At 36.4% G+C, this 23,821-nt stretch overlaps 1 protein-coding gene across 2 annotated transcripts in view; it reads left to right on the top strand.

Moving 5' to 3' along the window:
• WDR70 (WD repeat domain 70) overlaps window positions 1-23,821 on the top strand; it is a 131,683-nt gene that overhangs the window by 68,907 nt on the left and 38,955 nt on the right. For both annotated transcript variants that reach the window (XM_027709133.1, XM_027709131.1), the window contains exon 10: window positions 4,650-4,824. In XM_027709133.1, the coding sequence (XP_027564934.1) occupies window positions 4,650-4,824 (175 nt within the window). The remainder of the gene's footprint in view (window positions 1-4,649; window positions 4,825-23,821) is intronic.

Below are 23,821 nucleotides of genomic sequence, written 5' to 3'. Positions count from 1 at the left end.
TGAGAGTCAGTAGCAGAAGGGAAGAGAATATACGGAAGCAGTCTTAATTTTGCCATATTGCCAGTTTAAAGACAATATTTCCTGAAAGTAAATTATTCAGGTTTCTCTGCTTCTTTTCCTTTTTATCCCCTTTCCTTCTGGCTGGAATGGGGGGGTTAAGTATTAATCACAGTATCACAGAATGATTTGGGTTGGAAGAGACTTTAAAGATCATCTAATTCCAACCTCCCCCCTCCTCCTGCCAAGGGCAGGGATGCCACCAACTAGATCAGGCTGCTCAGAGCCTTGTCCAGCTTGGCCTTGAAGACCTCCAGGAATATGGCATCCACAACTCCTTTGAGCAACCTGTGCCAGTGCCTCACCACCCTCACAGTAAAGAATTTGTTCCTAATATCTAAGTTAAATTTCTCCTCTTCTAGTTTAAAACTGCTGTCCTTTGCTCTATCACTGTCTGATTGTGTAAAAATCACTTTCCCTCTTTTTTATAAGCCCCGTTTTAGTACTGGAAGGCACTCTAAGGTCTTCCTACAGCCTTCTATTCTCCTGTTTGAACAACCCTAACACTCTAGCCTTTCCTCATAGCAGAGGTGCTCCAGCCCCCTGATCATCTTCACTGCCTCCTCTGGACTTGCTCTGGCAGGTTGATGTCCTTCATATGCTGGGAGTCCCAGAGCTGGATGCAGTACTTCAGGTTGGGTCTTATGAAAGTGGAGTAGAGGGGCAGAATCGTATCCCTTGACCTGCTGCCAACATCCTTTTTTGGATGTAGCTCAGGACATGTTTGGCTTTCTGGGCTGCAAGCACACATTGCTGGGTCGTACCCAGCTTTTCATTCATGAGAATCCCCAAGTCCTTCTTGGCAGGAATGCTCTCAGTAAGTTCTTCTCATATCTGGGATTGACCCAACCCCGGTGAAGGACCTTGTACTTAGACTTGTTGAACTTCATGAGATTCACATGGGGCCACTTCCCAAGTTCGTTCAAGTTCCCTTGGATGGCAGAGAAATGAAACATCATAAGGGAAAGGGCCTGGAAGAAGGCTTCGTAATAACATCAAAGTTGTGGGTTTGAACTCCATATGAGCCATTCACTAGAGAGCTGGACTCAGTGATCCTTGTGGGTCCCTTCCAACTCAGAATATTCTGTGGATTAAATTCCAAGTACAAACTATAGACAGGGAAAAGCATCAGAGTACCTGCTGAAAGAAGAGACATGATGCTCAGATGGATATTGATGGAGCATGGAGGGTGAAAGGAGTGTCAGACCAAATTGACCTGTGTCAGACTATGTGATGAAAGCCCTTAGAATGGGGTATCACAGGATCAATTATGTTGAAAAAGACCTGTGAGATGGAGTCCAACTTGTGCACCGAACACCACCGTGTCAACCAGACCATGGCACCGAGTGTCGTGTCCAGTCTTCCCTTGAACACTTCCAGGGACAGTGGCTCCACCACCTCCAGAGGCAGCCTATTTCAATATCTAATAACCCTTTCTGTAAAGAAATTTTCCTAATGTCCAGCCTAAACATCTGGTACAGTTTAAGGCTATGTCCTCTCATTCCAGTGAAGGTATGTCCTTGAGGTACTTCAGCAGTCCCTGTTTCTAGTCCATCACTGGTTTGAAGGAAAATATTAAACATACATAGTTTACAGATGACTCTTGATGTTTTGGTTGGTGGTGATTCCGTCTGAAACAGTGCTAAGCTGAAATTTTGCTCATGGTATTATGAGATGTGTTTGCAATATGTTGTGCATTTTAAAATAAAAATAGGAAATATTTCCATAAAGAATACGTTAAAGAGCTGTCTTAGCTCAACAGTTAAGGGCTCTTTAGGTATGATTGACAAATTTCTAACTAATATATAGATGACTTCTTATAAAATATTTATTTTATTTTAGTAGAAAAATTTTCTCATTAGATCCAGTAGCAGTAAGGCAGCAGTAAACACACACTCAGTGTGGGGATGTTAAGAAAACAGTGAGGGAACGTTAAGCAAGTACTGTAGGCTGTGTGGGCATTTTTGACAAGGCATGTAGCTCATATGTGTGGGAATGTGGCCAACTGTCTGCAGCGGAAGCAGCAGTTCAAGAAACTTGGATTTTTCAACTGACCTACTGATATTACACTTGATTTAGGGCTCATATTTCTTTTAATGTGTGTTGCAGGGAGTAAGAGTATAGAAGTACCTCTTCCTTTACGGTGGAAAGGTTAAATGATAAGAAAGTTTGAATATGCTCTGTAGTGTTGCAGAACTGTTGAGGTTTTGACAGGATGTTGAGCCCTAAAAAGAGGCAACTTAAGGTTTTAACAGTCTTTCTGTGCCAGCAGAAATAAAGAATTAGGATGATAAAGGACGCTTGAGAGATTGTTTTTGGAATTACATCTGAGATGGTTGTGAGGCATCTGAGATGAAGGGCAGATAGGGGAAGGCAGGCTTTGAAAGTTCATTGCATGTAATCATGTTACCATCTAAGAAGGGGAATGCCAAGGCTGTCCTTGGAAACTTGCACTGTAAGAGAGGATGTAGCTTTTCAGTAGGAGATGATCATCACTGAAGGAAGAAGAGAGGCTGAAGGTATAGGTTATTCAAATGATATTTTTGAAGGATTGAAGCAGCCTACAACTTCCTTGTGAGGGGAAGCAGAAGGGAAGGCACTGATCTCTTCTCTGTGGTGACCAGTGACAGGACCCCAAGGAATGGCCAGAAGTTGTGTCAGGGGAAGTTTAGGTTGGATATCAGGAAAAGGTTCTTCCCCCAGAGGGTAATTGGGCACTGCAACAGGCTCCCCAGGGAAGTGGTCACAGCACCAAGCCTGACAGAGTCCAAGAAGTGTTTGGATGATACTCTCTCTCAGGAAGGTGGTGTGACTCTTGGGGATGGTCCTGTGCAGGGCCAGGGGTAGGACTCAATGATCCTTGTGGGTCCCTTCCAACTCAGCATTTTCGGTGATTCTGTGATATTATGAGGGAAAAGGAATGGGAAAAGACTCAACTTTTGAGCAAATACCACAGTGGGAGAAAGTGTTGATGTACCTACTGGAAGGTAGGAAACTCAGATGTTTATTGACAACACATTGAGAGGGATAAGGGAATTTTAGAATCACATAGTGATTGAAGATGGAAAAAACCTCTGAAGATCCTCTAATTGACCTAATCATAATAGTAATCTAATGTTTAATTTTAAATAAAAATAATTTTAAAAACTCCAAACCCCAATAAAACCCCCAAAATCTCAAACCCAAACCAGTCATCAGAACACTCAAATGTCTTATGTTAGAGCTCCAAGTAGAATGATGAATGGATGCCTTACAGATATGAGATTTGAAGACTTTTAAAACTGAAACAGACCTTGACTTTATTATGGACAATTGGAGATTCATTTTACTTATTCATTCTAACTTAGTTACTTATTTCTTATTACTGTCATTAAATGTGCAATTAAATGTAACTTCTATGAGCTCTTTCCGGCTTATTTTCTCGTCTGTTTTATTCTAGAGTTATATAAATGTCAGCTCTGTGGCCTGTCTGGTCTTGTAGCTCTGATGAAAGTTCCTAATGTTATGCTGTGGTGTCTTGTCTCAGTCTGGAGAAATGGCAGCCTTTGTTAGAGTTGTATTTGCTTTGCTAGAGACCAGTGACTTATGTACTGTTGGATCATAGGCAATGTTTGTATAGTCTAAACAAATGAGGTTGTCTTGAGAACTTTGAGTTTTTTTATTTCTAAATAAATGATCTTCCTTCCTTTGCCAAATCCTGAAACTCTTCTCTGCATTAGATGCCAGAAGAGTTTTGAATTTTTATCTGGAAAAACCTCAACATATTAAATGGACAGAAAACATTTGTATCTGTGACAATTTAAAGGGTCCACCTGTATCTCAGAGTTTTAGTTCTCTCTCACTTGGATGTTTTTGTGTATCTAAGGAACAGTGAATATCCAGGCAGATACTTTTTCCATTAAAACCAGAAAGGATGTATTTATTTTTCTAATAATGTGGGAAAAACTTAACTTGAGAAAACAATATTGCATAAATGAGTCTTGGTAAAGTATTTGAAGAACACTTTTATAATAGAACTCTAAGACCTTCAAAATTAGTGGAAGAGAACTATAATAATATTGCAATTAATGTTCAAAATGCCTTTTAAGAAAAAAAGTCTGAAGAATAACTGATCAGTTAAAAGGAGAATTTTCAGTTGTCGTCAAGTGAGAATAATAAAGAAAATCTGTTCCATTAATGCATTTGTATAAGCATTTGTTCCTGTTTCCTGAAGTGTTCGTTCTTTGCGAAGGACTGAATACTTTCATCTTCTTGATTTCCAGTGACAGTGGAAACTATGTAGTACCTATGTGTATTAACCATTTGTTGTCTTTCCAATTGTAAATAAGTTATGTATTTACATGAAATTTTGGGAAAAACTGTCTTAGTTTTTTTTAATTTTCATTTTTAACCTTCTGACACGTTTTAGTGAATACGATGTTTCTTAAGTCTTTCTTATGTCATCATATCTTAAATGCTTTTTTGCCATTATTACTTAATTGGAACAATGTTATATGCCATCTATGCTGGAAAAGGGGTTTGGTTATGTCACAAAAAGAATTATTTCATTTCATTTATCTAAACCAACTGTTTATTTAAACTCTTTTTTCCAGAACTGTGAGGACATGGGATGTTAACAATGAAAAAAAGCACAAAAGTGTATTTAAGCCTCGATCAGCTCAAGGGAAACGGGTGATTCCTACAACTTGCACATACAGCAGAGATGGTAAACTTATTGCAGCTGGCTGTCAAGATGGCTCTATCCAGATCTGGGATAGGAATATGAGTGTAAGTCAAGTATTTGACAACCATGTGCTTCTAATATATTAATTGCTAAATGTTGAAGCTGATAAAATCAATTTTGGTAATTTATCTTTTATTTTATTTCCCCTCCTCTCCTTCCCCCTCTACCCTGAAAACTAAATAACTCGTAGGTATAACTTAATATTGTTTCTGCCTTTCTACAACTGATCATTCAGTGTGCTGCTGCCATTCAGTTTAAAACACTGAGAAAACTCCTGGCAGTGTGTTTGAAAAAAAAAAAAAGATTGACCAAATATCTGTATTTAGAACATTATTCATTTAAGGTGCAATGTGTGTGAGAAAAGCTGTAATTACTTGTTGGTTATTATGTAATTTATTTGAGATATTGAATACATTAAGAAGTAACTCTTAAAACTTTATACTGAAATCAGTTATTAATCCATATAGTAGAGGAGAAGAGCATCTAAGCAGGTGAGAATAAGGCCAGTGCTGCACATTAAATGGCAGATATTGTCATATTGTCCAAAGTGTAAAAATTAACATTGAGGCAAATTTGAACAATTCATGTAAATGCATGAAAATGACTCAGAAACAGTCAGAATGGAAACTATTTCAAAATTATGAAATATTTCTGTTCATATTGAACTCACATTTGAATTTTCAGTAGTTAAGACTTCAAGTGACAAAGAATATATAGAATTCTTGCTAGTACTTTATAATTTGAAGTTTAGAGCAATCAGTGCTTACTGTTGCTTTGTGTAGAATAGTTTACAAACCAGTCCAGTTCCAAGAGTTTAATTTTGCAATGTCAAGTGCAAATTCACCAGGCTAAGCTTTACTACTTCCAAAATTAATCATCTTAGTTAATCCTCCATATCCTCTCTTTATGCCAGTCTTACCCAAGGAAGTGAAAAGAGTGGGATAAGTACCAATAGTGTGCATAGTATGAGAAAATGAGAATTGGGTCAATTTTTTAGAGATTACAGAGGAAATGGGGTGGGAAGGGCAGGATCCTTTGAATGAAACTGACATCATAAATCTCTGAAAGCTGTACAATTCCAGTAGTATGACTTGGGGGAAGTAATACTGAACTAGTACAGGTTATGTTAGTCTGTTCAACATCATCTTTCAAAACATTTGATTTTAAAAGGGAAAACAGACAATTTAGGGAGCTTTTCATGAAGATTGAAAAAGATCTGTTGCTGGAGGCTGGAGGAAATGTATAGATTTAAAAGGAAAAGAAAGTCTGTTGATCATTCTCAAAGTACAGCCTGTATTTTGGGATTGTCATCTATTTTTATTTCTGTTTTTATTTCCAGTATAAACCCAGTAAAACTTCCTAATGGCATGAAGCTTGAGAATTCATCCTAAGTGTAAACTTGTTCTAACAGAATAATAAATTTTTCAGAGACTGGCTTTCATCACCTGTGTATGTTGTTTATTTTAACATATACAGTATTGAAATATTAAGCTTTCTGGTGTAGTTTTAACAATAGTGCTCTTGGTAGTCTGCTTTTTCATGTGCTTTTCCTTTTGAACTTTTCTGTGGCTGTAAGATGACATATTGCAATACTGATTGAGTGCAGTTTAAGGTGATTATGAGTAATTTAAAGATATATCCTGTGTGTCTTGTGCACCAGTGGGTGACCCTTGTATAGCAATGCAAGACCGAAGTAATTTCCTAGTGGAAATTAAGTTGGTGGTGTCCTTGGGTTTGAATTTTTAAAGTCTAAAGAATTTTTGTCTTTGCTTTTGATTGTATCATTAAGAAATGTGCAAGATTTTTGGGTAAAGGAGCAGTGTAAATTGGATTTTTAGTGGTATTGTTATCTAAACCTGCTGGTATTCTCTGGGAATCCCTGTGTATAGCTAGAATCAGGTGTTCCGAAAGTCATCTTGATCAAATAGTTAGAAAAAGCCTTCATCTTACATTTGGGAATGGAGAAGGGATAAGAAAAAATTTTTCCAAAGGAGCATGTGTTCAACATAACAATTAAGAAGAAGAGGATGAGACTGACTCCTGCAGTGGAATGATGAAAGCACTTACTGGCCTGACAGGATACGGAGACGCTTGCAAAGGCAAACAAGAAAATGTTAAGTCATTACAAACTGGTGCAGTTCTGGGGCTACGAAATGATACGTGGCACAGGAAAAAAGGTAAAGCTGTGGAGGATTGAGACGTGAGGGGTAAGCTGCCTCAAGAAATATGTAGTAGAAATATTAGCTTCTGATTTTTGAACAGAAAGTTTTTAATTCCCTTTCAGCAAATCTCATTTGGCTTAGTTGAAACAAGTGTAGAGCCATATATACAGGCTTTGCTGTGCTGCAGTGCAACTGTGTTTCAAGTCAAAATTACAAGAGCATTTGTGTTTAGCTTGAGAAGGCTCTATTGAGCCAGTAATGAAAATCAGTGGTGGGTGAAAACAGAAAATAGTGGCTATATTTTCTTATATTTGATCAGTTAGGAATGATTCTGGCATCATTGTTTTAGACTATGGGTTTGGTCCGTATGCAGCAGGAAGAAGGAAAGATTCAGGAAGATGTTTAAAGCTGTAGCTTATTTGACCATACTGTCATGACAGGGTTGACCCAATAAAGGCCTGTTGTGATTGACTGAATTTGGTTTTGCCTTTATGGAAAAATATAAATGACATTATACCCTGATCTTGCATGCCTGTCCCACTGTTCCTGCATGTGACAGTAACACAACAAACTAAATCTGGGAAGATGTTCTATCGAGATATTATGGCTCCCATGACATACACATCCACAGTGCCTGTTATCGTGGTGTCTGTAAAGGTTTTTAGATGCACTTATTTTTGAGTCAAGTACAAACTGCTGTCAAACACAGAGCCCACTTTAAAAAGAGAGAAGTTTCTCTTTTCTTCACTGAAAATGTAAAGCTCCTGCTTTCCCACAGGAGAAGGCTTGTGAATGCAGCACAGAATCACAGAGTGGATAAGGTTGGAAGGGACCGCAGTGGGTCATCTGGTCCAATCTCCTTGCTCAAGCAGAGTCATCCCAGAGCACATTGCACAGGGTTGCATCCAGATGGTTTTTGAATATTTCCAGTGAGGGAAACTCCACAACCTCTCTGGGCAACCTGTTCCAGTGCCCGGTCACCCGCACAGTAAAGAAATTCTTCCTTATATTAAGGTGGAACTTCCTGTGCATCAGCTTCTGCCCATTGCCTCTTCTTATCTTGAAGTGCCAAGCAGCAGTTCCAAGGGCAGAAGTGAATACCCCAACAAGAAAGAAGGTATGATGATGCCCTTTCCTCGAGCAAAAGGGGTACTCATTAGAGGCAGGCACAGTGGTGCAGTGCTGGTGGGAAGCCACCACAATACCACTTTACAAGGTGACAGAATCCACCTGATGAAGCTCCCACAAATCTCCCTTGCCACTGTAGTCAGAGTTTCTGATGCTGGTATAGGTTTGTTATTCTCTGTTTCATGCATTACTTGCTACACCTGACTACAGGAATTCTACTGAAGTGTTTATCAAAGGGCAAACAAATTCAAAATTAACCTGTTGTGTGGTGGCATCCCCATCACCGCAGTCACATCATTTGCGTTGTACACTGCTCTATAGTGTAGAACTTGGCCTAGAATGGTGTGATGAAATAATTTTTGATTTTTTTATTATTATTATTTAGAGAAAGACAAGGTATTTTTTACAACATGTTTTATCAGTCCTGCTGAAGTCAAAGTAGCTGGTTTTTGTGAGTTAATTTCATTGGTTAGTTGTATTTCACTGGTTAGTTGTTTTTTTCCAAGCCACTTTAGAGCCATCTCAGTATCTGCTTTTTTTTCTTAAATTATGTTGTTGTGTGTAGGAAGTGATTTTGGTGTGTGATCATTTCACTTCTTTAGTGAAATGCACACCATGAATGTTTCATTCAGTTTTCTACTTCCACTGTTTTTTTGGTGTGATTCCAAATCTCCCAGCTGTATGTAGTGAGAGTAAAAACACTTTTGGCACTTTTGGAGGAAGATTTTTTTTCTTCTTCATGACACTGACATTGGTAACTTGTTAATGGTGAAGTTAGCCAAATGCATTCCTGCTCTGCCTTGCCTTTCTCCAAACTTCCTCAGCAGGATCATGATCCATTATAATCACCTGCCTCAGAGGATTTTTTGTTTTGTCATAAATCTGTGTTATTTTCTCACGTATGTTATTTTGTCAGTGTATGGTTTTTCTTTAAGGTTCATGTACATGTGCATTTACAGTGCACATTAGCAGTACGATCTGTCAGTGTGTTTGAAATATTATGAACACTGTCAACTTGGCTTAAAATAACAGCTTCAAAGGACATAAAAAATAACTTCCTTCAAACTTTGAATGAATAGTGGAAACAATAGTGTGAAATAGTCAATCATTACACAACATTAGAACTCTCTGAATTTAAATGTTCTGAGACGTGGAGAAAAGTGTCTGGCAAAGCTGGAGAGTTGAAGAGCATTAGTGATCAGAATAAAACAGGATCTTTAAAATTATTGATTCACAGGGCAATGCAGTAAACCCATGAGGTTTACCTGCAGTTCAGATAGGTTCAAATTCCTCACCTTACCTGTGCTTGCCCATTCAGAGCTTTTTACAAGCCGGTAGTAATACATATTTCTGAACAAACTGATCCATGAAGCCAGTCTTTAGTATCAAGAGTGCAGGGTGTCCTGCAATCAGTGAACCTCTGTGTGCCTGGTTTTCCTGTCTAGGAGTGGGAGTATCTCATTCATAGAGATAGGGAAAGAATGGAGTTATTTTTGTAGTGTATTGTCAGTTAAAATATATTAAAATCTCTTCAATGAACAGAGAAGCTCTTCTCATTTTCCACAATAAGGATAAGCAATTTCCAACAGGAAAGGATCGAGATGTTTTCCAGTGGTTACAAACAGGTTTTTTTTGAGTTAGCCTTTCTTAATCTTTCAAACCAGCTGATGAAGCTACCTGTTGTGTGAATTTTTAACTCCAGCTTTTCCTGAGTGCATTCAGCACAGGATTGCATAAAAAACTTCTCTGTATATGGCAGCCTGGATCATGTTGCTCAGTTTCATACATTGCATATTTTATGGTATATCATTCCAGCTGTGATATAAAAATATCACGAGGATGTTGGGGGGGGGCAGGGTTTGTAAGAAGTGGTCATGCCTTTTAATTTTAAATGCCTTTAGGAAACCAGGTTGTACACCCAAAATATTGTCAGGGGTTTTTTTCCTAGTATTAAATTTGGTTAGAAACTTTGAGTAGTGTTTATCAGCATTTAGCTATCTAATGACTGCACTACTAGTAGTAAAGACTTAGTTTTGACACATAAATCTGTGATAGGTTTATCTTCTTACATAGTGCAAATCTGAACAGAAAAGATACAATGTTTTATGATTTTCAACATAATTCTCATTAGGCAAATTGATTCACTGCTGATGGAAAGATTTTTATAGCTACTGATTAACTTTTATTTTTTTACTTTCTTGTTTCATAGAAGACTTAGTGGCATGTTTAACTCCATTCTTCAGCTATTTCCTGCTCAAAAGTGAGCATCTGCCACACTATTGCTGAATTACTGCTTTGCTAGCATTTCCTTTTTTCCTGGTTTTAAAATCTTACTCTGATTTTAAATTGCTAGAGTAATTTATGTATTTTGATCAGTTTAAATTACTTAGCTAAAGCTCAAAGTGATTTTACAGAACTTAAAATGCACAGCAATATTGAAATTCAACACTATAATAATATCCTGCCCACATGAATATTCCCAAAAGTGGTGTGATCAAGTGGTAATCCAAATAACCTGTTTTCCACAAGCCCTTAATCCACCCTATCCTCAAAATATAAGGGGAAGAAAAGTGGGATGTCGCAGCATGCACTGAAGTTAAGCAGATCTAAGCTCTGTACATTTTAATTACAAATACTCACGTTAAAAGTATTTTCCAAATAATTGCATGATTTATAGGTGTAAGATAAATACATTTCTATATTTAGTGATTGTTTGCTTTGAAAGGGTTTCTGTAAGCTTTAGTTTTGTGGTGTGCAGTTGAAAGTTTTAAGGTAGAGTTTTCAGAGATGAAAAGTTTCACAAGTACTGGAGCCATTTTGAAAGAATACTGTACAACTAAAGGCACAGATTTAGGTAATGAAAAATTATTATGTAAGATACTTTCTTGGAATGGGAATCCAAGTCCAGGTCTTATTTGGAATTTTTTTTTTGCAAACTTTATTTTGCTGTTCTTGATGGATTTTACATCTGATGCTGCCAAGACAGGGTAACAAAACTAGTAGTAAGATCTGAAACTTGCTGTAAACATTTTCTCCATTAATTGGAAAGTCCTTTGAGGGGATTTATACCCATGCTTTGGGAAGATGAGAGCGTTGGATCTTTGCACGTTGGATGATTTTTGTATAAGAAATAGCTCACAGTAATAAATTGTTGACATGTCTTGTGTCTGTCCACTAGAAAGCTTTGCTGATGTACACATGCCTTTTTAATTGCAATTTCTACCAGTTCGTTGTGTGTCCTTGACATCTTGTCGATCACAGCATTCCAGGATTGTGCTTGTTTCACACCAGCTAGATTTATTTATTTTTTTTACAATGGGATACTCACTTGTCTATTTAGTTTTTTTTTAATATAGAATTTAACATTTATATCGATATCTTCACAACATTTAAAATATTCCAGTGAAATGTCAATATTTAATAGAAATAGTTTACAATGACTATTCTTACATTCACTGAACATCACTATTATGGCTAAACAGCAGGCAAATCTTCCAGTTTCCCCCAACTAAGTAACATGCTTCCTGCTTTGAAGAGGGCAGTCTGGCTACATCTGGAAATTTCTTGTGTAAATACAAGATGAAGGATATCCAAATATACTATATTCCCCTTTCAAACTTAAGGTAAGTTTTCCATATCCATAATATTCCACCCTTTCATTCCATATGTATATGTGCCAGACCCCTGTTCCAGAAACTGGAAATCACACACGAGCTTGCCAGCAGCAAATATTAACAGATTCATATATTATTCCTTTTTGTATACGTCTGGTTTAGCCAGTACATCACTATCTGTACCCTGAAGCTAGCCACAATAAAGAATCTGACAATCAAATGCTAAGATAAAATGTGCCCTGCTGTATATCTAAGTGCATTTCTCTCTTACGTAATAAACAGTTTATAGTTAAGAACTATCTAAATGTTTGCACTATCTAATATAGTGATGAAAGGCAATTCTAAATCTTGAAGTCTGTCACACCCCAGTGAAAATAGCTTAAAGGATTTTACTTGGATTCATGTATAGTTAAAGGAAAAAGGCTTATCCCGCTAAGATTATATATCTGTCTTTGGTTTATTGTTTAAAAAAATAAAAGTAGAACTTAACAGAAATCATTTCAAAATGACAAATTGAGAAGAAAAGAGTAGGCATTATAGCAATGTGATCGGCTTTATTAATATTGTAGTGTTATTAATATAACATGAATAATTTTACAGAAATAGAAAGATTAAATAATGAAAAATAATGAAACAGAAATAGAAGAACCTTCTTGAACTAGCTTTGTTGTTTTAGAGAAAACGTTCCTTTTTTTTGCAGAGGCAAAAAGTTGAAAGTACAGATACTACATTTTGTTCTAAGAAGAAGTGAGCTCCAGAGTGGTCTGGCTTATCAGAGAAATGGCTTTTAGGTACCATAGTGTATGCATTGCTCAAGCAAGCTGAACAATTCAGTGGTCTAGAGCCTGATAGGGTTTGTAAATTATGAAAAGAATTTTGTGCTTGATAAATGTATTAGGAAGCTGGTTTTGTGTCCAAATATTTCTCATTGTGGTTCTTAGTTTGTCACTAGTTCTTCAAGCTTGTGAGGAGATGAACAGCAGGTTTATGCTGTGAATTTTGTAAAACCAGTGAGAGGTATATTTCTGTACAGCTCTTGGTCATTAAGTTTGCTTTATTAGAAAAGGCTAAAGCTCCCATATTTTAAAATACTTAACAAAAGAAAAGATGTTACATCTTGATCATGTGGATTAAGAACAAAAAAGGTAGGAAATAGTGACTTCTGATCCATGGAAACATATAGATTTGCAGAAGATAAATTACAGTGAGGCATAGTTTTTGTATCTAACGTTAGGTTACATACATTTGACTCATAGGAAGTTTGATAAAGAACAACTTATTTCTACATAGAGAAGGATTGTTTCATGGTTGCTTCCATTAAAAGGTGCACTTTTGTGAGTATACAGCTTAAATAATTGGCCATAATACACTACAGACTGTCCTCAGTCCTAAAGAGCATCTCATAAATCTAGTTAACTTTAATTAAAAATGTTTGCATGGCATTTCTACAGAATTCATAAGAAGATTATAAACCAAAGTAGTTATTTTTGTGTCCGTGATTATCAATGAGAAGATGAACTGCACAGCTATACCACATCTTGGCAGCAGATACAGAACTAAACCAATCACGTGAAACTAAAAGTATTTGTAATAATATTATATTTTTTATGAAATAGCTTCAGTGAGCAGGATTCTTTTAACTCTAGGTATAAATCTCATAATTAAAACCTGTTTGAATATAGGTGAGGCTTTCTTTATGAGTAAATAAAACTTCTTCCATTGCAAAATATTTTTAAATAAAGGGTTTTTTTTCATGATCTCCCTGTTTCCTAAAGTTTGTTTTCAACAGATGTTAGTGCTAAACAGTTAGCAGAGAGGGTGGTGAAATAGGTGGAGCGTTGTCCAGCTGTGTTTTATTTAATATGTGACTGCAGTGATACTATGCAGACTGAAATCAGATACATCCATGAAACAGCTGCCTTCCTTAAACCAAGTTCTAAATTTCTCATGAGATAGAGAGCTAGACTTGGATATGACTACCTATGTATTTCACACATTATGCGTAAATACATATACAATGTGTCTAAGTATGCCCAGAGACTTACAGTGAAATTTTAGTTCAATAGAATTGCTGAATGTGTGTCATCATTTTAAGCACTGGGAATTTAAACAACTTATTCTTAGATAATTCAACATATGTAATTTTCATTTAGATCAAACAGTATGTAGGGTTTTTAAAAATGCCTTTATGGTTACTATTTCACTTTGTACCATGTATATGTATCAATTCCAGATTTGGCTTGTGACTGTTTTGTGCTAAAAGCAGTTACCGGTAATCAGCACTGAAATTTAATTTATATTTAATGTGCCAGATTATAAACTACTGTGCTAGTTCACATACAAAAAGAGAGATACTCTAAAAAAAATCCAATTTGTTGTATAATCATGGAGTGTGTTGTTTCTATGGACTCTTAAGAGGTCCTGATGAATGTAGCTGTTGTGATCAACACGTTCACTGGTACAAGCATATAGATGGCACTGCATCGTAGTTCCCTACCCTTATTTTGTCCTCACCTTTATGCAGGCCTGTGGTCTCATTTGGAGGGCAGATTGAGCCCAAGACCTAGAAGCAAACTTCTTCCTGTTGAGGTCGCCAGAGTGCGCTGCATTGACCTTTATGGATTGTGTTTCACCAGGGCTTGCAAGGGCAGAACTAGTACAGGTAGTGCATTCCTGCCCTTGTGACAGGAGGACTGTCTTATGTTCAAGACCACCTTGAAGAGCTTGAGTGATTTCTCAGAAGTAGGGACACCTGTTGCAGTCAGCAGAAAACATTGCATTGCCAGCCACTGGCTTGTCACATGTCACAAATGTGAAAATGCCTGTTTGATTTCGATATTTGATATGTTGAAGTGTGGTGCCAAACAGGGTAAGAGTTGGCAGGGGTGTAGGAATGTTTTCTGTACTCCAGACAGGTCACTGTTGTTTCTTGGCTATTGCATTGAGGGAGGAGGGCAAGGCAGGGCTGCAGTAGTGTGTGGTACTGCCTGTCTATGTGTGTAAAACAAGCTTCAGTTTTGGTCTCCTTTGGAAACAAAGGTGGCTATATGAGAAAGTGAGTCCACTGTCAAGTTGGTAAGAGGTTTATACTAACAAACAAAAGCAAGGCAATGTGCAAACTCAGTTGTTATTATCTCCCCACCCCTTTTTTTTTTTTTTGGTTTTTTTTTAAGTGATAGTTTACGATATTTCCATACGTGTTATGGAAAAAGAAGTGGTGTACTTGTCGGTTTTGAATTTTCTTTTCCTTTATGTGAGAAAAACACAGATGTTCTTGGGGATTAAGTGAATTATCTGTAATTGCTATTATTGAATGACTATATATATTTAAGTCATTGGTGAAATACAGCTGTTAAAGAAGACAAAATGAAGCAGCAGTGGACCCTAAAAGTCAAGAACTGTTATCAAGGAAACAAAGAGGGAAAAGGTGTCAAAGTAGTAATACTGGCAGTGGGTTCTTGGTTTGATTTATTACGGCATGTTTTACAATGTGTGACAGAAAGGAGGTGACACATTGTGATGCATATAACAACATTTTCTTATGATGAATGGTTAAAGGCAGTTAGATCTTCCAGGGCAATTGAGAAGATATAGTATCCTTGTAAGAAAATCAGGAACAGCTTTCCTCATGTTGAGTTTGTATTGCCAGTTAAACATTCACAAAGTGATGTCAAGGTGAACTAAGATGCTCAGCAGAGAGAAAATGATGTACCTTTTTCTTGGAAGGCAGTTTAATGGCATGAAAATATTGGGAGTCATGGCTGTGTATAAGGTGTTTAAAAATACACTGTAGAGTGAGTAGTTCAGTGATCAAGGCATCAAGTAATGGTGAATAGTCAGAGAAACTGAAAGATAATCGTGCACTGGACGGAATAGTGAAGAGGGGAGCCAACATGTGGATGGTGTACGGGAGGTACTGGACCTCATAAAACAATGAAGAAAGGGAACAGAAAATAGACACTCTTTTCCCAAGGTTGATGAGAGTAAATATGGGGTAGCATCCCATGCTGGATTTGTCAGGGATAAATCTACTGTGGCTCAGGGGAGAATTAAGGTTGGATTGACAAGGAATGAGGATGGAGGAGAAGACTGTTGGATGAAAAGGTCAGAGAGAGAGGGACTAAGAGAGAGGGAGAAACATAGAGCTGTTTGGTGTAAAGTGGATGATGCAAATGAGATTTTGAGAGACGACTTTCACAAGCAGCAGTTCATGTATCTCCCTGTGCTCTGAATATGCCACTGCTGATGGAGGAGAAATATGAAATTGCCAGGCATAAGTGTGAAATATTGTGCTAAAATGAAGCTGGAAGGCTAGAATGAGAAAATGGAAGGAATCCTTTTGTTGGAGGGAGAGGAATTACAGGGATGCTAGTGGTGAAAGAGAGTTGTAGTCAAGAGAGGTGTTACAGAGTATCATAGAAAATGGAAAGAGAAAAAGAGAAGAGGGTTTTGAAGCAACATTAATAGTAAATGCGAAGGCTAATTGCAGAATGAAAAATGCTGTAATGATTCTTTATTGTCAGAGACAAATTTTTATGGAGATACTGCAGCCTGTTTGAAGGAGTCTTGGATATGAATTAGGACATTTTTACATTGCCATAGTTTTAATAGTCAACTTATTATTTATATTAAATTAGACAGAAAGGATCAATCAATTTAAGCATCTTAATTTCAAACAAAAAATTACGTCCTCTCATATTGAAATAGTAATTTGGTTTTATAAAACTAATTTTAAAAGTGACACATATTAGAAATTTATTCAGGAAATTTATTCACTGTAGAACAGGAAGCAACTTTTTCTCTGAGATATTACAAGGTTTTTCACTCTACCTAATGCTTAGGTACTGGATTGCTGCTCTGAAGGTGAGCTTGGAACACTCTGTTCAGTTAGTATAAACCACTTGCCGGAAACAATTGTTGAAATTTTGCTTTCACTTTGCTAATTTTTTGCTTACAAGTGTGTAGGGATTTTTATTTGTTTGCTTATTTAACTGGTCAATTATATAAAATTATTGTGAGAAAAAAATGGCATCAAAGAAGGAACTATGGAACTGAGATAAGAATGTTGCTGGAAAGGAAAATGAAGTCTACTTAAGTTACCTTTTTTAAATTTTTTTTCCCAACCAGCTTCTTACTTTTTCATTTTACTCATTTGTAACTCTAGGGCCTAATTCTGAAATTGCTGAACTCATCAGGTAAAATTCTGAATTAAAGGTAACTGAAATTGAGGGCATTTAGGAACTCGGCATCTTGCAGATTAATAGCAACATATCTTGGATTATTAAAAAATGTGTGTCACACACCATCCAGACATGTCCAGGAGACCTGTAAACAGAAGAAAGGGAGTTTCCTTCTCAAAGCCAGCTTCTCTCAACAACTTACTATATTGAATGATGATGGAATTTTTTGTTTTCTAGTGACTTAAAAAAATAAATTCATAAATTCTTTGAAAACCAGTATATTATCAGCTCAAGTATATTGAGCTAATAATCTCAGCCACTTCATGCAACATTATAAACCATTGAGGCTCAGAGTTGAGAATGCTGACTTTATCACTGAAATACTTCATGTGGCAAAATACCACTTATCCCTTCCGGCTTTCTTCCATCTTCATATTAGATCCAAATAGATAAAAACCGTATTTTTAAAAAAATTATTTAATTGTAATTAATATGCAGAGAAAATACGACCTGATGGTTTGCAGTACATTTTTATCAGAAAAATCAAATAATGTGAGGAAATAATAGTTTGCTGTGTTACAAGAACTTTAGAGAAAATGACTGTTCATTTCTTAGAGAAATACACCCATCTGCTTAGAATATACATATGCTACATACTGTTTTCAGCAAGCAAATGAATTTATTATACCACCGTCTTTGATAATTCACCTTTTTTGGCTCAAGTGTTACCGAACCAGGAATGTTAGCTCAATGTAAATTTCTGTGTATTTTCAGTTATGTTTCACTCTACTCACACTGTACCTCAACTACATCACAAAAATGGATCTTAAGCTTTGGGAGCACTGAAGACTGAAAGAATATGAGAAATTATATTGAACTATTGTGGAAATAACTTTGTTATTGTTGCCTTTTGAAGACATCTTAGTAGCTTCTTTATATTCTTTATATATTTATATATATATAATTTACTTGTTTATTGCCAACAGGAAAAAGGCTCCTTTTAATTGTTGTGAACCATCCAGTGGTGGCTTAAGTGAGTTTGAAGCAATATGTGGATTTCAGTGGGGTTCTAGTATATCTTAAGTAAACTTTTAATGAAATAACATTGATCAGATTTGATTGTTTCCTGGAAAGCAAAGGAACCTTCAACAGCTAGGCAAGTCTAAGACTGACTAATTTAATTTTGTAAGAAGCAAAAGGAGTGATGGGCTTTTTTGTTGGTTTACAAAAACCATATTTATGATAATATAAAGGAAGAAAAATGTGAATTTACTAGGACAGCATGAGATGAATTTGATAAGTTATGAAAAGATACAGAAGAACATTTCTTTTACATCCTTGTATGTTTTTCTCATGCAGTGTAAAAAATCCCCTAAGAAAGCCAACTGAATAGTTTCCAAAAGCTATTTTTATTAGTAATATTTATCATTTTTGTGGCCAAGATAGGTTGTTTTCTCAAATGCAAAGTTTGACTATGCAGCCAAACATTCAGCTGGGGTTTCGTTTTCAAACCATTAGGCAAATATTTAGCAATGCTGTTAAGAAGCCATCTTTCTAAAATGGTTTCCTAAAATCTTTTTTGATGAATTAACTTGAACAAGAAGAAATTGTTTCTGTGGCCAGCAAATTCTTAGAAATTAAATGTTCTAAGTGGTGAAGGAAGCATGGGCAGATAGGAAGGACTTCTCATCACTCTACAGTGGATCAGAGACATTTCTAAGGCCAGCTTGCTTGCTTCCTTGTTTTGCCTAAAACCACATATGGTCAAATGTCTTGGGTGTCTTGCTACATCACCTTCTGTGTAAATGTTTATATTCTTTTTCTTCAATAGAAATCAAGTTTTTGTATCAATTGCAATTATCAAAACACTAAATAATTTTTTACTGTTGACACTGCTGTATGGCTTCTCTTCTAAGACTGCTGCTTTCCATGACAGCCCAGCATTTTCTGACTAGGCATTTCACACTTCTGTTTTTATTTTTATTCATAGTTGCATAATATAAAGCATGATTCATTGCAATGGACTGAATATTTTATAAATTTTAAAAATAATTATGGACCTTTTTTTTTTTCCTGGTTATGTAGGTTTTTCATTGCAATATAGTGGCTAAAAAAACCTGCAGAATTTTTAAGAAAAGCCAAGTCTTTTATGTGTTCGATAATTGCAAATAATTAGGTAACGAAACGTGACAGATTGTTGAAGGGTATTGAACCACTGCTGTGTGAGAGATAAAGAAATCCCAAAGATTTCCCACCCAGAAAAAGGCCTTAGTTGCAACAGATGAGAATATAGTGGATGCATAAGAAAGTTAAATACAATTGTCAGTCACATGTCCTGGTTATGGCAAATAAAGTTATGTTACTGTATTCATAATTGGTTAATTAGGATTGAGAGAAAGGAAGGAGTGTTTCCCGTCTGCCAATGATACGTGTAGATGTCACTTGAGTTAGAAAATAACAGAGAAGAGCAAATCATGTAAGCGTGTAATCTTGTAAACACTGGAACCTCAGATTTCACAAGTTAATCTTGTTTTGCATCAGTATGCTCATTACTGAAACAGCATCCATTTCTACACCACGGGAAGTGGTATTGAAGAGCTGTCACATAAATTGAAAGCCTGGGGATCATGTTTATGGAAACTTAAGGAAAGCATCTGATATAGTCTGCAAGTGCCTACTCAGGGAAAATATTGAGAAATTCCTGAATTCAGCTGACATATGTAGATCCGATAATTTTTAAGTGATATACTAAACCCAGATAGTACACTTATATTTCTTTTCTGGATTATAATGGAGAGCAAAGCAAATATGCTTCCTTCAGTAGAGCTGGCTGAAGGGGGGATGGGGAAGTAGCCATTTGGAGAGTTTAATTCGTTACCTGGGAACCTGTCTGTCTTGTCAGCTGTGATCACAGCTCTGAGATGTTGGCTGTCTCTGTTGGGATCACTTTCAACAAAGACCCAGACAGCTTTGCTCAGCTGTGACTAAAAAAGGTTTCTAGTTTGTTTGTTTGATTTCATTTTTTTCAGCTTTATAACTCATACCTTTGTCACCTTGAGACTGGCCTATGATAATATGTTATCTTAGAAAGCTTTTACATTTGCTAACAATTATAACTTTCACAGCTGAATATTGCAAGTGTCAGCCATTTTATTTTCCTGAAAGTATCTCAGGTGAAAAGACTCGTTTAAAACTCAAACACCATACACGGCTTGGGACTTGCTTGTCTGGCATCTCTGCTGAGCTAGTTTGAAACTAGTGTAAATCCGAAGTTCCAGCTCTCAAGGAGCCTTGGAAACATTCCTTGATGTGAAAGAGAGGAAACAGATGGTGAATGAGCCTCAGAGGCATCTCTAGAGATGAGCTTCCCTGTTCACATCACACCTTCTTTGTGCTGGAGCAAACTGAAGTAGATTGCACATTACTAGTGGCACACTCATTATTGGACAGAGTTCCTTTTGCTGTAGACATGATTGTGGTTTTATGGTTGACTGTGTTCACACTAATAAATAAGTAAAATTTTGCAACGCATCTGTAATACAGGGAAAGATTGATAAAGCAATCTTTGTAGATCTCACTTTCCCCAAGGCCTGCATTAATTTACTGCCTGTGCTTTTAAAAAATCTAGAAGATGTTAGGAATAAAAAGGAGGAAGAATTTCTTGGCTGGGACATTCAATGTTTTGTTAAAAGAAAAGGGGGGGACAGAATGTGGGAAGCATTATAATCTTGGGAAAGCGTTGGCTTACTGTGAAATACTGTATCCCAGAAACAGTGTGGAAAGTTCAAAAATTTCATTAGTTTATCATATTGTTGTTTTTCTCATGGACATGGCTTGGATTTCTGAGGTGACCAAACTGAGTAGATGTAGTTGCTTTTCCTAGAATATGTTTTATTTAGGCTTTTTGAGCAGAAGAGCAGTTGTGTGATGCAGAGCTGTAACCATGTGGCTCTGTAGGCCACTTGTTTGTGATAAACACTTCATGTGCCATCTTCGCGTGGCATATTCACTTCCCATATGGGTCCTCCTCAATCCGCCCAGATTTTTGTACAAGGGATACTCATTACTGATGCTCTGGTCATGTACCTTTCCACCTCACAACCCTTCCCTTCCCAATCCTTTCTCTGGCTTCCTTTTATCTTCTGCCTCTCTTCCTCTCTGAGGACTGCGGCAATATTGCAAATCTTGACATGTTTTTTTTTTTGATACGTACAACTGTCCTTTCTCACATGCGCTTCGTGTTTTCTGCTTGTCATCTCATTTGCACACAAGTACAGTCAGCTGTAATTGCTTAACAAAAATATATGTGCTAATACAAAGCTAGGAAGAAAGTGCTTACATTGCTGAAGTTGTTAGCTAGAAAGCCTTTAAACAAGTTGCAGAAGATAGTGGTTTACTGCAGAATTTGCTGAAGTAACTAAACCTTTTAAAAATACTAAGGACTGATGAACTTATCAAACTTTGAAGTATGCTATTATGAAGTAACATGACTGTTACTTCATAATAGCAGGCACCTCTGAAACAAAAGGAGAAGGGTAATGAAGGAGATATGTAGATACACTTTGCCCTAATTATCTTCTATATCTCTATCTAATATTTCAGTGCTCTCCCCTTCTTGAATCAGACTTTTGAACTGTGTACATTAGTTCTGTTGTTTCATGTCTTTCCAGCAAAAAACGTTCTGATAACAATTTTTTTGCTAATGATTTGTTAGCAAGATTAGACATCTGTTAAAAATATTAAGAGATCAGAGGCCAAACACATAATTTTCTTTGAAAACTGCAATAAATGTTTGCCAGTATATGTAAAAACTTCTTGTTCAACCTTCTATCATTTTTAGAGCAACCTTCAATCATTTTAGAATATTTGATTTAGTATTACAATTCAGGGTTATATTCCTTTGCAGAATAATATATGGAGGGCAAACTTGCAAGCTCAAAGTTAGGAAAACAATCTTTTTACTGGTGAACTGAGCAAATTTATTTTTAAAGACTAGAATTGCTGATGCAATCTTACTATCCCTTTCACGCAAGTCTTGTTTTACATGAAATCCTAAGGCATCAAAGCTGGATAGAGTTGGGCTAAATTAATTCTGTTGTTTTTGTTTTTGTGATTAAGGGGGTACATAAGGTCAGTCTTTGATATCTGTATGTTGCTGTTTTCCTTTTTCTATAGGACAGTTGAAAAAGCGTAAGAACCTGTTGAAGTACAGGTACTTCATTGAGACTACTCCACAGTGGGTGACATAGAGTCATAAAGTCATGTAGGTTAGAAAAGACCCGTAAGTTCTTCAAGTCCCACCATTAACCTTAACTCTGCCAAGTCCACCACTAGACTGTGTCCCTAAGGGCCACATCTACATGTCTTTTAAATACCTCTAGGGGTGGTGACTCAGCCACTTCCCTAGGCACCCTCTTCCAATGCTGGATCACCCTTTCAGTGAAGAATTTTTTCCTAGTATTCAATCTAAACCTTCCCTGACACAACTTTGGGCCAATTTAAGGTGAGTAGTTTAATTCCTGAAAGACACAGTTTAGGTTTTATTAATGGATTCATAAATTCATGCTAAATAAAATCAGTATCTTCGACCCTAGGAAAATAACAAAATTTCTGAACTGGTATGTAATTTGCTATCCATAGATGCTTGGGTTTTTAATTAATTAAACATAAAAGAAAAGGCATTAGTTGGACCCTAGATCTTTTCTGTATTTTAATCTGTATCCAACACAAAACAAAAGAAGGTATTTCAGATTGATTAAGGATGAAGTTAAAGGAAAATATCCTGCACCCTCACATTAAGTTGGACAGCAGAGTGAAAAAAATAATATTTTAATATAAGTATGTCGATGTGACATTGCCTGGAAGGGATGAGAATGTTGTGGAGCCCAAATGAAGTTCTTCCAATTCATCTGAACTGGCTTAATATCATAATGTAATATTTCTGGCATTTTTTAAAGTGTGATTATTAACCATTTATGATGTTTTTGCAAGTGTCCATGGTATTTCTTAGACAGAAAATATATAATTTTAATTGCTTATTAATGTTTAACACATACTATTTGGAGAAAATCTATTTCCTGATAGCCAATTCACACTTTATCCTTTGTGTGTTACAACATACTTGGAAAATTGTATGTAATTGGATGCATAAAGTATAGTTTTTATTATTTATAAACACTCCAACCAAAGACATACAGTTGTAAACGGCAGTCTGTTCATAGACTTACTCCAGGGTATGCAAAATTGGTTAGAAGTGACAGTAATTTCAAAACAATTACTAAGGCTAAATGTAAGCCATTATATTCTATCTCCAAAATACTGTAAGAAGCATGTACTTGGTATTTGAAGTCCTCACTTGTTTGATAAAGAGTCATTTGTGGAGGGAATGCCTCATGTGACTCTTCTCAATACTTGGACTAAATCTGCACATCAAAATAAGATTGCAGTGGTTATTAATGTCATCGCGTCTTTAGCTTTAGAACCAAATTTAGAACAAATATTCTAAAGGATAAACAACATTAGCTGCTTTACTAGTTTGGTTCTTTTACTTGTAAAATAGCCCATAAAAAAGAGCCCTAGTAAGGTGCGTGTCAAAAATTAGAAGATTCAGTAACTGAGGATTCCTGTGCAAGCTGAATTCAGCCCGTGTGACTGCATTTTGTGATCACCTCCTCCCTTTATATTCTGTAGAACTATGTCTCTTAATGCATAGTTTGGATAGAAATCACTGAGCAGCTGCTCAGTGTTTTGTCCTCTTACTGTTTAGAGTGGCGTTATAGGGCTGACTTTCTGCATGCTGTTCAAACCCCCCTCTGAAAATATACTCCTCTATGCATATTTTTCTGTTTCACTCATCACTGCAATAAATAAAGGACTTTAAGGTCGCTAATTTGTCATCTTCTCCTCTGTATGCATTAAACCTTATCTTACACACAGGAAGATGAGATACAGTTGTAC

This window comes from Neopelma chrysocephalum, unplaced genomic scaffold (genome assembly GCF_003984885.1).
Source record: "Neopelma chrysocephalum unplaced genomic scaffold, ASM398488v2 Primary Assembly neopelma1_96688, whole genome shotgun sequence".
NCBI lineage: Eukaryota > Metazoa > Chordata > Aves > Passeriformes > Pipridae > Neopelma > Neopelma chrysocephalum.
This window is presented reverse-complemented; position numbering and strand designations above follow the sequence as displayed.